Below are 13,308 nucleotides of genomic sequence, written 5' to 3'. Positions count from 1 at the left end.
TAGGGGTGCCTGGCAGGCTAGAGAGGGGCCTGGCCTGGTGTGTGTGGGGGGCGGGGGGACCAGGCTAAGACAGACCAAGGGTTGGCAGACTGTTGGGAAACAGAGAGTAGATAGTTCATACCATGCAGTCTATGAACTCTTTTTGTTGTTTTCTGAGACAAGGTCTCACTGAGTAGTTCAGGCTGGCCTTAAACTCAATTTAGAGCCCAGGCTGGGCTTAAACTCGCATCAGTCCTCCTGCCACAGCCTTCAGAGTGCTGGGATTACAGGTGTGCGCCACCACACCTGGCAATGTACTCTTCTGACAGCTGGAAAGGAGCCTCGGGGAATAGTAATGGAGTAGGCGTGGCCATGCGCCTGTAAAACAGCATGGTTGTCCCACTGCCCCTTGGACTTCTCTATCACGGTGTGGTCCTTGGGCCAGCACCATCAGCGTTGCCTGGGAAACACGTTAGTGCAAAATCTCAGGCCCGCGCCAGACCTCCCGAATCAGTCTGCACTGTGGCACAATTCCCAGGGATCCCTGTGTACCTTAGTTTGAGAAGCCGTGCTTTGGGTGGTCAGGACTGCCTGGCGGACTCCTTAAATCACGGGTGACTGGGACCCGCCCCCAAAGTCTCAGATGCTGTGGATTTGGGGTGTGCCCGAGAATTTGCATCTGTGACACATTCCTGGGAGCTGCTGGGTGCTCTGGGGACCTGCTTGTCAAGGAGCAGGAGTCCACAGTTGGCTGGGCACTCACAGTGTTTTAAAGTTAGTTGTAAAATACACAGTTGGTAACGGGACACATTTTCCTTGTTGAAAAATCACAAGGTCTCATGTCAGGCAGTACCCCCGCCCCCCTTTGGTCCCTGATTGCTCTTTCTTCCCAGGAAACCTGTCTTGATTTTTAGGGGAAAACTGGATCCTGTCTTCCTCATTTCTTTCCCTCTACCTCCGGGAGCCAAATAAATCTGTTAGAAAAGGGAAGTGTAGGAACCTTTAGCTGGGCGCCCTCACTGTTTAGGAGAAGGGCTTGAGGTCGGGGTGGGGGTAGCTTTTCGGTGTGCCATTGGGGATGCCCTGGGGCAGGTGAGAGGGGTGTTCAGCCATCCCGGCAAGGTGATGGCTGGGGGTGGGCTCCGGAATGCTGACAAGAAGGCAGCGCGAACAGGGTAGACGAAGCTTGTAGTGGCGCAGTCAGCCATGGAATAGCTGTGGTTTGTGGGAGCGGGGCAGCCAGGGCCTCCGGGAGAGACTGGGCACGATGCCAGTTTGGCTGTGGCGTCGAGGCCGAGTGGAGGAGGCCAACAGGTGTACAGGTCTGGGGGTCGGTGCACAGAGAAGCCAGAGGCTGGAGGAGGGACGGAGGGGCTGGAGCCCTGGGAAACAGGAAGTGGATTAAGACGCCTGGGAAACGGCACTTTGCAGGGAGGTGCAGGAGTTGGATGTGGCAGTCCCAGGCAGGATGTGGGGACCCTGGCAGGAGCGGCTTGCAGGCTGTGCTGCAGAGGAGGCAGGAGGCTGCAAGGACAGTGAGCCCTGCCCGGGGCAGTGAGGGTGTGAGAGAGAACAAAGGGGCAGCTCGGAAGCCGGCCTGTCTCCTCTCTAGCTGAGGGTGAGCGGGGCTTTGGAGAAAGGGCAGGGTCTGGACAAGCTGCAGGGTTGGCCGCCATGTTTAGGGCAGGAGAGGCTAAGAGGCTGTGATCTGACGGCTTCCAGTTGCAGCTACTTTGTTTGGGCTGTGAGGTCTCCTTGGAGCCCCCAGGCTGCGGGGGATGGAAGATGAGCCTTGCATTGGCCATGGCCAGCCGGGCAGCCGAACAGCCCTTTCACGGGCCATGAAGCAGGTTCTGTTCATCTGTGGCCACAGGTTTATTTTGTCAAATATTTATGAGCCAGCCTTGGAGATACAGCTGGGAAGAAAATAAAGGTGCCTGCCTCACCTCAGCTCGTCAAGTAAAGGGGGAGGGCAGGCACGAAACAGATCAGTAAGTGATGTGTTTTGTTACAAGGAGAAATTTAGCCAGACACGGTGGCACACGCCAGTGATCCCAGTACGGCAGAGAAAAAGGAGAGTGAGAAAAAAGGAGTGGGTCAGGTAGTACAGTTGTTAGAATTTTATTTTTTTGGTGCTGGGGCTTGAAGCCAGGGCTTTGCGCATGCCAGGCAGCCCCTGAGCTCTACTCCCAAAAGGGGTTCAGTTTTAAAGGAAGGGCGAGGGACGGGCCTCCAAGAGCAGAGACGTGGACAGACTGAGCAGGGACCAGTGGGTGGAAGGCCCCCCGGCAGGCACGAGTGCGCATAGCCAAGGAGAGGGTGGTTCGGCACTCACAGGGGGCCGCCCTGCAAGACTTTGTTTTTTTCTCAGCTGGAAGGAAATTTGGGGCAGTGAAGAGGGAGATTGGAGCCGGCCATGGTGGGGTACTTGTGTGGTCTCAGTGCGTCTGGAGGCTGAGGCAGGAGGGTTGCTTGAGCCTAGGAGTTCAAGGCCGGTCGAGGCAACATAGTGAGACCCCATCTCAAGTCAAGCAAAAAATAGGGAGATGAGCAGAGGTGACCTGGAGGCAGGGTGAGGAGGAGCATGGCAGGGGGTGCTGAGGAGCCATGCCGAGCCGAGCCGGCTTTGATAGTGAGCTTTGACCCCCAGCAGGACTTGGAGGTGTGGGTGGGGGGAGAGGCGAGCACGGCCCCAGGCCAACCCTCTCTGGTGAAGGCGTCCAGGCAACTGACTGACCCCTGCGTGGGCCTCAGTGGCACTAGCTGAACCTGGCCGAGCCTGAGGCTGCTGCTGTCTGGGCCTCGAGCCGAGCTGCCGTCCAGACCCTCAGCACTGACTGCGCCGGCTGCGTGCCAGGCCCAGCACGGAGCACTTCCTGTGTGTCCTTATGCCCTGTACTCCGCACTCCTGCACACGGGACTTCACTGTGGGACCCACAGCCTGGCCGCCCGGTATCTCTGAGGGTCTGTTAGACCCCAGCGTCTTCATGTCCAGGGCCCACCTAGTACATTCTTCTTTTTTTTTTTTTTGAGACAGGGTCTTGCTATGTAGGCCTCAAACTCATGGTGATCCTCCTGCTTCAGCCTCCTGAGTGCTGGGATTACAGGTGTGTGCCACCATGCCCACCTAGTACATTCTTATAACAGGAAAAAATAAACAAGGTGGAGAAGGCATGAATTCCACTTCAGTTGCTGTGGACTTTCAAAAGTTAGCCTGGGGGTGGGGTGCTCTCAGATGCAAGCCTCTGGAATTCCCAGCTCCACTTGCCACACTGTGAGATCAGACCCAGCCGGTACTCACTCAGGGACTCGGGGAGGGGGACCCCACTGTCCCGTTTCACTGGTGCGGGTGGCCAGGGGGCTCGCCGCCTGAGCTGGCGTGGGGTCTATGTCCTGTGGTGCTGTGGAGGGGACCCTTCTGAGGAGGCAGGGCCCTCGGTGAGAGGTCCATGTTCTGCACAGCCCCCCGGATAGCTGGCCTGGCAGCCCACACCCCAGTGGGCAAGGAGCTCCGGCGGGGATGGTTCTGGACCAGGATGCTGGGCTTTTGCAGGCAAGAAGGTGACGACAGACAGCTGGGCGGAAGAGCAAGGGCCGGGGGACACTGGTGGAAGCGGGGAGGGTCAGCTGTCTCCACGGGGGCCCTGTGAGCCACACTGGTGTCTGAGCTGTGGCTGGGGGCCTCCAGGGCCTGGCTCGACCTGGCTGTTCCTGGAGTCAGCGGGGAGGGATCAGAGTGAGGCTGAGCCAGCGTCCACCGAGTCGTCCGTGGGGTCTGAGGGGGGGGCTGACCCGCATGCGGCCAGCTGCTCGCACACCCAGGCGTCCAGCTGGCTGCGGCAGAAAGCGTCGTTCCAGCCCCCTGAGCCCAGCATCATCACGCAGTGCTCGCCCTGGTCCGCGTTGTTGGGCTCCCCCGGCTGCCAGTTGCTGCAGTGAGAGGCTTTGCGTCGGGGGTGGGGGCGGGAGCCCCTCCCGGAGCTCAGGGGCCTCCCTCCGAGTCCGGGCCCTCCCTCCCGGGCCGCTGTTTTCATCACAGGTGGTCCCACTCCGGGTCGGACGCGGCCCCCTGCACAATCGCATATCCCCTTCCCCCAGATGCACCCCTGAGGCCTGTGCTTGGAGAGTTCCCCTAAGGCCCCCTCTTACTTCCCCTTAGGCTAGAGAAGCCCTTCTCTGGGAGCCTCATTTCCTTCCTACAAACCTCCCCATCCCGGGAGCACCTCTCCCTGCGGTCATCCCACTTGCTCACGGTCTCCCACAGGCCTCTCACCTGTAGTCCACGGGTCTCCCGTCCGTCCAGATAAACTCCCCCTCTATATCCAGGTCCCGGAGGCCAATCCAGGAGTCCTCCTTGTTGGCGTGTTTGGTCAGGAAGTCCTGGGCACAGGACAGGGCTGGAGGACTGGGGAGGTGGGCCTGGGTCCCTCCTGCCCGCTACAGGGGTATCCTCCGGACCGTAGTGCCCACAGCTTCCGCAGAGCCCAGGCTACCTGCTCCTCCTGGCTGTGGATGCTGACCAGCCGCCCTTCCAGGTCTTCGCAGGAGAACCGGGCCTGGATCCACTGCTTGGGGCCCTTTCCAAAGTAGTAGCACTTCTGCTGGAAATTGACCCACTGCTCGGGGCACGTGTTGCACGCAGAGCCTGGGGTTGCACACGGAGGAGAGGCTAGGGGGCGTTGTGGTGGGTGCCCGGTGGGCAGAGTATGGTTGTGCCTCTCCTGCAGTCACCTGGTCTAGGCTAAAAGCAGACTCACCCAGAGCCTCACCGGTGATGCTACGGACCACCTTGCTGGAGCTCTTGTGCTGCTTCCCACGTAGGACCAGCTCCACAGTGGGGCCACCTCAGCCACCAGCACCATTGCCAGACATCTCCGGGTTAGCAGAATGTCAACACCAACACCACCGCAGTGACACCTCAGGGCCAGAGCACCTCGGTGCCCACCGACATCGTCACAGACACAAGCATGCCCGTGGCCAGGGACACCTCAGCCACCAGCACTGCCACAGCTCGGCCCGTTCCACAGTTGGCAGCACCCGTCCACAGACACCTCCAGAGTTAGCCGCGTTTCACCAGCATCATCCCACAGACACTTCAACCACCATGGCCACCGGAAACACCTCAAGCACCATCGTTACAGACACCAACCACCACCATCGCCAGAAACACTTCTCCACCACCATGGCAACAACACCTTCACCACCACTGCCAGAAACACTTCTGTTATCGTCACAGACACCTCACTTCGCATCACCACGACACCTCAACCACCACCATCACCACAAACATCCCAGCTCCCACCATCACGAGGAATACCTCAGCCACCGTTGCCGCAAACACTTTAACCACCGTTGTCAGAAACACTCCATTTATCACCACAAACACCTCAACTACCGTCATTGTCACAAACACCTCAACCACCAGCACCACTGCCACAGATACCTCCGTGGTTAGCTGCAGATCAACATTAGCATCATCACCATCACTACCTCCAGGGTAGCAGCCACCAACAGCACCACGAACACCTTGACTATCAGGACCATCCTCATAAATGTCTAGCACCACTTCAGCCAACAGCCCCACCATGACCTTGTCAGCTCCACCATCAGTAGCACCTCCTGCAGACACTTCCAGGGCTAGCAGCATCTCAGCCACCATCACTGCCACAAACCCTTCAACCACCAGCCCCATTGCCACAGATGCCTCACAGCCAGAAGCACCTCAACTGTAATGTCATCACCAGGAGTACACCCGTGCTCAGAAACTCCTCAACTGTTGACACCACCCCTGTCAAAAAACCCGTGGTCTGCAACCCTCAACCACCTCCCCCATGACAACAGACACATTCATTCCCGGAAACGTGAATGTTTGACCACTGTCCCCACCCCAGACACCTGCAGCCACCAGTGCCTCAGCCACCGACATGACCAAGAGAAACACATTCACGTTGAACAACACACTTCAACCACCAGCGCATGCGCCTGACACCCGGCGGAACATCAGGCATCACCACCGTGTCATAAGCGCCTCACAGTTAGCGGCTGTGCCAACCGGGCCACAGACATCAGCTCACGGCCGGAAGCACCTCACCCACTGACATCAGGGCTGTAAATAAATCCGCGCTCAGCAACACTCCAGCCACCAACGCCATGACCACAAACACATTCATGCCCAACGATATTTTGACCACCACTTTCTCCACAAATAGCTCCTGGCCACCCAGTGCCTCCACAACCGACACCTCCGCGCTTAGTGACACATCAACCATCACCATCATCCCCACCGATGCTGCCGTTGTCAGCCACACCTCTGTCACCCTCACTACCACCACACATGCCTCGTGGCCACGGAGGTCTGCTGCCCGCACCGTCACCATGAAGACATCTGTGGCTAGCAGGCCCTCAACCACGAACACCATCACCATGAACATCTCCACGGTCAGGATCACTTTGTCACCAGTGTCATCACGGCAGGCACAGATGCTGCCAGCAGTGTGCCACTGCCACCCCACCATAGTCCATCCTGTCCCTACTGACCACAGCAGCCATACCCTCGTCACCAGTGCCCCGCCCCGCAGCGTATCTCCCTATGCCCCGTTCCCACCAACAGCTCCAAACGGTCCTGGCCCCCATTGCTGGTAGCAAACTACCCCCTTGGTGCTGCAGCCTCTTTCTGGGAGCGCTGAGACGGTTTCCTCTTTTCAGAGGCACTGGTCTGAGGGCCCATGGGGAGGGAAAGGAGACTGCAAGGATGGGTCCCTAAGTCCTCTACCCAAGGCCAGCTTGGTCTCTTTCTCCCCTGCCCCTACCTGGGGAAACTCTCAGACACTGTCACTGTCACCGAGACTCCAAGGTGGGAGGTTAAATCCGCTGTTACTAGCTTGGTTCTCTTTTGCTTTAAGATATTTATTTTTGAGGTGCTGGGGAAGGAAGTCAGGTGTCCTGCATGCTAAGCCATGCTTTACCCGAGCACGGCCAGTCCTAAACTTCGCTTAGACTTTGTCATGGAGCTTGAGGGTCCACAGCTGCGTGAGCTGGGCGTCCTTCTAGTCCATGCAGTGATAACCAGCGCTCAGCCCAGTGTGGGTGCGGCATTAAACTGGAAGGCAGCACCTCTGGACCTCTAAAGGACACTTTCAGGGCTGGATATGGTGGCATGTACCTCTAGAAACAGCTACTCTGGAGGCTGAGGCAGGAGGACCCCCTTGAGCCCAGGAGTTTATAAAGCTTAAGGTCAACCTGAGCCACACTGAGACCCTGTCTCAGCAGCGATGATGATGATGGTATGTCCTGGCTGTTTGTCACACAGTCACCCAGAAGCAGCCCCAGAGCTGGGCTCAGACCTCAGGCCATGGGGCCAGGTTTGGGGAGGGGGGTTTAGGGAAAGGGTAGGGATGGGGCCATCTGTCAGGCTGAGCGTGACTCAGTGCCCTGTCCTCTTCCTTCCCCAAGGAAGCCCGGCGGAGTTTCTTGCTGGGATTCCCAAAGCTATGCTATATCTCAGGGGATGGGACTCTTTGCCACCGAGCAAGGCTCCTTCCTCTTCTCTTACCCGGTTGGGGAGTTGGGGCTTCCCAGAGGTGGAAGACCCAGCATCAAGAGCAGGTCGAGGCTGGGGTGGGAGTGGGGTGGATGGCAGGGCTGTAAAACCCTGGTTTGCACCGCACACTAAAGGCTCAGTGATTGTCTGCTCTCTCTGCATCCCACCGGCCCCTCCCAACACCCCCTCCGTCTCTGCCACCCCTGGGAAGGGTGCCGCCGGCCCCACCGCCTCCATCACTGCAGACATCCCCTCCTCCAGCCCCAGGGTGGGTCAGTCTCCCGCGGGGGCTGTGGCTGAGGGAATCCGCCGACAGCGACCACCCGCACGCACACTCACCCTTAGACGCCTGTATCTCCATCCACAGCTTCGCCACCTCTTCCTTCAGTCTTCCCAGCGAGTCTAAGGCTGTGTGCTTCTCGTTCAAGTCTTGAGGGCCCAGGGGTGCATGTGCGCGTGAGGGCGCAGCGCTCAGAGGCCAGCTGGCCGCCCCCACCCCTGCCTTCTGCCCGCACCCGCCTCCCAGGCTCACTTTGGGACTTGACACTGCTCAGATCCTCTTGAAGCCTGTCCAGAGTCGAGGAGAGCTCGGAGCCTGGCGAGTGGGAGGGCGGGGCTGGGCTCAGGAGCATGTGCGGGGCCAGAGGGCCAGCCCAGCCTCACGGTCCCCCGTGGCTCTGGGCCACTGGCCCCCACCAGTCTCTCACCCTGAGATTTCAGCTGCTTCTGTTCGGCTTGGAGTTCGTGCACAGTCTGGGACATCAGTGCTGCTGGTCGGGGAGGAGGGGCGGCATCAGCAAGGGCTCGGGCCTCCCGTCTCTCCCACCCACCTCTGGGTTCTGGGCGCTGCCTGCTCACTCTGCAGCTCCCCGGTGTGGCAGGCACACGGCTGGTCCCCCACAGCATCCAGTGACTCACCCTGGGATTTCTGGGCCGTCCGGTCACTCTGGTGTCTGTGCAGCTCCTTGGCGATTCGAGAGACTGCAACAGTGGGAGAGGAGAACCGCAGAGGCAGGTCCTTGAGCCCCACTGCAGTCCCACGGACAGGGCCCTCCTTCACACAGTGCCACAGCTCTGCCTTTATGCCGTGCATATTTTTGGGAGGGTGGGGGATGGGAACCGGGAGGTGCAGGCCAGGCGGAATGAACACGGGCTCCTTCTCCTCACCCAGGATTAAATATAGAAGCAGTGGGCATGTCTGCAATGAAGCGCTTCCTACAGTTTAGCTCACTAGCTCATGGCCCCCAAATCGCACCCCTTTTACAGAGGGGAACACTGAGGCAGGAGCGGGTTCCAGCTGCCTTGTTTATATCCTGTTAAGGACTTCTCCAGGTCTCCCTGGAGTTCCTCTATTTCCCGTTGGGGGAAGGGAGCATTCTAGGTTCCTGGGCGGTCGCTGAGGCCCACAGAGGGGTCAGTGATGGAGAGGGGCGAGAGCTGGTGTCCTGACCTTCAGTTCTACCACACCCCTCGGCCCCTCCATACCATTCTGCGCAGCGGCGACTTCCAGCTGTTTAACGTTCTTCAAGGTGTCCCAGTCTGGGGAAGAGGGAGGGCCGGGAAGGAGGAGAGGGGGTGGGCATCCCCACCCACCCATGTCCCACCTGTCGCCGGGGATGAGGGTTTTTCGGGGAACCCAAGGTGGGGTCGGGGATGGCAGGGAAGGGGCTGGCAGGATCCGCCAAGGTGGGAACAATGGGGAAATGAGCTCCCCAGGACTGAGATAGGGGTGGGGGGTGGGGAGGAGAAGGGCAGACGTGCGGGGGCGTGTGGGGCTGGGGGTGTCCTCACGCCACAGAAGAAGCAGGGTCAGCAGCCCGGCCCAGAGCGCCACTGTCAGCAGCCCCAACAGCACCAGCTGCAGCCCCCGCCGGCAGCACCTCTTCCTGGGAAACTCGAAGAATTCCTCGGGGACTGGCGGGAAGGATGAGGGGTGTGGGGGAGGCCAGGCCCCGTCTCTCCCGTGCCCTCATCCCCGACATCCTGGGAGGCCGTCTGCAGCCGCGACCTCTACCCGCTCCCAGCTCTGCGGGTCCCGCGCGGTGTCTGCCCACAGCGCAGCGGGCAGAGTCGCAGTGAGTCCAGGTCCTTTCCAGAGACTCAGATCTGGGGCCGGGAGCTGGGACCCAGGAGAAGACGGGCTCCCCCGTCCCCGCCCCGTCCGACCCGCTTCTGACCCCCTCAGCTAACCTGGAGCCTCAAGCGCTGGGCCGGCGCCCGTCCCAGCCTCGCGCCCCGGGCTTCCCAGAGCTCTGCCCTGGCGCCTTTGCGGGCTCCCACCCCTCCCCTCTCCCCGGCTCGGAGGGTTCATCCTGCCCGAGTCCGCGCGCTCCGAGTTCCCGTTCCGCTCGGCCTCCGACGCCATCGGGCTGCCAGCTCCAGCGGGAGCGGAGTTTTGTGCAGAAGCTGTTGAGTCACGGGAGGGAGGGGCCCGCTGCTCCCCTGTCCTGCCTGGCTCTGGCTGGGAGCTCGTAGGTCGGGACTCAACTCCCCACCCAACTCCGGGGAATTTTTTTTTTTTTTTTAGAAGTTCATCTTTGCTAGAGCGGGGCTGGGGAGCACCCTTCCTTCGTCCCCGTGTGCGTGCAGAGCAGCCCTCTCACCTGAGTACTGATTTTCATCCATGGCGGCCCTGCTTGGTTTCTCCCGGTGACGGGGCGCTCGCTACCTGTCGGGGTTGTTCTTTCGTCACACCCCTCACACCTCGGCTGGGATCTAGGGTTCAGCAAAGCTTAGAATGAGTCATCAAACTCTAGTATTCAGCCTCGGGGGCTGGGTGGTGGGGCTTGGGGACCCTCTGCTGCCTTTATTCAGCTCCCAAGCCGCAGTCAGCGTCGAGGGGAGCTGGAGATGCGACTGCTGGGGTCTCACTGGCCTGAGACCAAGGCCTCAGCGAGCCACTGAGCCCGCACCGGGGAGATCCGGTCTGGTGCTTTACAGCGCGTCTTTTCTCACCTGGAGAAGGGCGATGTTAGCAATTCTTATGCCATTGTGGAGGGGTCAGGCGCTCCGTGGGAAGGCGGACAGCACCCAAAATACCGCCGGTCTGTCCGGGCCGGCTGGGCGGCCTTGGCCAGCGCGCAGCCTCTCTTCTACTCCTGTCGTTTTGTCCTAGTGCGGGCTGGGCCTACACCCGCCCTGCGCCCACCGCGGGCCGGGCGGGAATGGCGCACATGCCGCGCACGCGCGCCTGAATCACTTTGCTTTTCTTCCGCTCCTGTAACCACCCCCGGATCTTCCTCCTATCTGCAAACCTTCTACCTCCCTGTTTCCGCCCATCTCTCTTTTACTTTGCTCTTTAAATTATTTGTACCTTGGGTTTCTCATAGAAGAGAAACCACGCGATATGTAAGCTTGTGTGCCTGATTTATTTCACTTAGCAGGGTAGGACTCCGTGGTGTATAAATACCACATTTTCTTTCTCCATCCATCCGTTGAGTGGCAGATAGGCCACCATTATGAATTATTTATAGTGGTTCCATTATTTATAGTGGTTCAACCTTGTTGAACCTCAGTTTTCAGCTCTGAAAAGTGGGTGAGAAAATATCAGCCAACTCATGAGGCTGTAGCAGGGATGGATGATACACTGATGCAGCTGAGGCTTTTTGAACGTTTGTCAAGCATCCAATAAAAATGCAGAGACTGTTGCCTGCGCCTCAGCTTCCTCCTATGTGCTTAGAGTCCTCCGACTTTAGAGCACTGTGTCAAGGACACCAGCCTGGGCGGGGGTCACTGGCCTCTCCACCTTGCTGTGTGACTGTGACCAGTGGCTCGCCCCCTCTGAGCCCGGGCCAGTGGGGTTGTGAGGCAGCCAGGCTCTGATTAGCAGCAGCTCAAGCCCATTCTGTCTTCATGGAAGAAGCACAGGGCTGTCACCATGCCTGGGCCCAGGGTGGCCAGACCTGGGCAGGGTTCCGGCTTCTCCCTGGATGAGCGCCTCAGCTCTCAAAAGTGGGGCAAGCAGCAGTGCTGACCACACTGGCGTGGAAAACACGGAGTAGGTGCTCAGTGGTGGGGAGACGGGGAAGCACCCTAGGTCCTGCAAGCCTCTCTTAGGGGACGGAGGCACCCAGAAGGTAAATCATTCATCCACCTCACAGAGTGAGGGAAGCAAAGCTCACACCTGGGACGTCTGAGCGGGAGCCTATTCCCTCGGCCACCTGGAGCCATGTCTGCTGGTGGGACCTGACACCCGGCCACATCTCTATGTTGTGTGCCACCTTCCATGGCTCCCCAGTGCACCCACGACTCACGTTCTCTGCCCGGCCGTGCCGGTTGCCCGGCCTTTGCTTCCTCTGCCCCGGCACTGCGTGCCCGTTGGTCCTGTCAGTGTTGCCCCACTCGCCCATTGCCCACTTCTCTGGCTGGGCCCCCCTGGCCGCTGTCCTTCCAGGCTCAGCCTGGGGCTGTTTCTGCCAAGCTCCCCTCAACGTGCAGCGTCACGGCCAGCCCCGTCCCTGAGTGTGGAGACGCGGCTGCCGACCTGGCACACGCCGCACCTGCGGTCCCCCGGGCCGTGCACTCACGTGAGCTTGGCGCCTGTCCCGTCCTGCTGGTGGGCCGGTCGCGGAGCTCGGCCAGGCCGGGGCGGCACAGAGGTTTCAGTGGCGGGAGGCGCGCTTTCTTCTGAACGCTGGTGGCTTCTAGTTTCACAGACCTGACTGTGGGCCACCCAGAAAGCCACAGTCCCCCGTTCTTTCCTGGTGCTGCCGCAACCAGGGGAAGTCCGTGCTATTATTACCTTAGTTCTCAGGTAAGCAGCTGCGTGAAACCCTGCGATGCTAATTATGTTCCTAAAGCGTTCAAGGAAGTGAGGGGCAGAGCCGAGATTAGAATCAGGGTTACACGCACTAAGTCGCTGAACTACTGGGGAAAGGATGGGGTGAGAACACAAGGAAAAGGAGGAGAAAGAAAGAGGGAGAAGATTAAGTTAACACTCATGTCAAATGTGACAGTTGTGTGGTGTGGTTTAACTTAGAACAACCCAGGCTGGGAACACTTAGTATCCTGTACATACCGACAGATCTAATACTCACAACCATCCTTGGAGCTTGGTGCTTTGCTTAGCGATGCTGCCTATGAGTGAAGGATTCGAAGAGGTGAATTAACTTGCCCAGGGTCACAGGGATACCTGAGCAGGGGTTTGAATGCAGGTAGCATGGGCTGGGCATCTGCAGCCCTAACCATTATGCTTCCCAGCCTTCTACTGTCAACCTGCTCTTCCTCCCTCGTGACCTCCTTTTCACCCATGGAGGGACGATTCCCCCCACTCCTAGGTGGGCTGCCTCCTTGCCTTCCACTCTGGAAGATGCACACCTGTGTCCCCGTGTCCCACCTCTCAACCAAGACTCAGCTGAGCTGGACCATCCCTACATGGTGGACAAGGGTGGGGGGACCGTCTTCCGGATGGTGCCCTCCAAATCAGCAGAGCCCAGGCTGTTCATCTGTCACCTGGATCCAGTACCCCTCGGCCCTGCTGTTGAACCAGTGACTCTGGTGGCCTGAGGGCTCTCACATGCTCGTGCTGAGCTTGCCCCGGATGAACAATGGTGATTTGAGCCCACCGCACGGCCAGGCAGGTGGCCAAGCACGGAAATGGGCAGCGGAAGCTTGCTCAGCGAGACCTAGGGAGCGGTGGCTGGGAGCTGCAGGCTGTGCTGGGCACCGTGGGGCTTTGGGAGTGAGCAGGAGGACACAGACCCATGGAAGACCGTCCTTAGGGCCAGGAAGGGTGGAGGCCAGACAGGAGGCTGTCCAGGGACAAGGCCTGCAGGGGGAGCCCCTAAGGG

At 59.5% G+C, this 13,308-nt stretch overlaps 1 protein-coding gene across 6 annotated transcripts; it reads right to left on the bottom strand.

Annotated features, from left to right (window-relative positions):
• Window positions 1–3,066: 3,066 nt before the first annotated feature.
• Fcer2 (Fc fragment of IgE, low affinity II, receptor for (CD23)) lies at window positions 3,067–12,303 on the bottom strand. 6 transcript variants are annotated; one of them, XM_013509160.1, is made up of 12 exons: window positions 12,046–12,303; window positions 10,123–10,234; window positions 9,710–9,925; window positions 9,311–9,433; window positions 9,005–9,058; window positions 8,438–8,500; window positions 8,227–8,289; window positions 8,052–8,114; window positions 7,859–7,948; window positions 4,473–4,624; window positions 4,253–4,359; window positions 3,067–3,909 (listed from the first exon to the last, which is right to left on the bottom strand). In XM_013509160.1, the coding sequence occupies exons 2-12, from the start codon at window positions 10,142–10,144 to the stop codon at window positions 3,711–3,713; spliced, it is 1,152 nt and encodes a 383-aa protein (XP_013364614.1). In that variant the 5' UTR covers window positions 10,145–10,234; window positions 12,046–12,303; the 3' UTR covers window positions 3,067–3,710. The 6 variants fall into 6 exon arrangements, with proteins under 6 accessions (XP_013364614.1, XP_013364610.1, XP_013364613.1 ...); XM_013509156.1 differs by having other exon boundaries at window positions 9,005–9,433; XM_013509159.1 differs by having other exon boundaries at window positions 8,227–8,286; window positions 9,005–9,433.
• Window positions 12,304–13,308: the final 1,005 nt, after the last annotated feature.

This window comes from Chinchilla lanigera, unplaced genomic scaffold, assembly GCF_000276665.1.
Source record: "Chinchilla lanigera isolate Chin_1 unplaced genomic scaffold, ChiLan1.0 scaffold00162, whole genome shotgun sequence".
Taxonomy (NCBI): domain Eukaryota; kingdom Metazoa; phylum Chordata; class Mammalia; order Rodentia; family Chinchillidae; genus Chinchilla; species Chinchilla lanigera.
The sequence above is the reverse complement of the archived record's forward strand: the minus strand, read 5'-3'. Positions and strand labels throughout refer to the sequence as shown.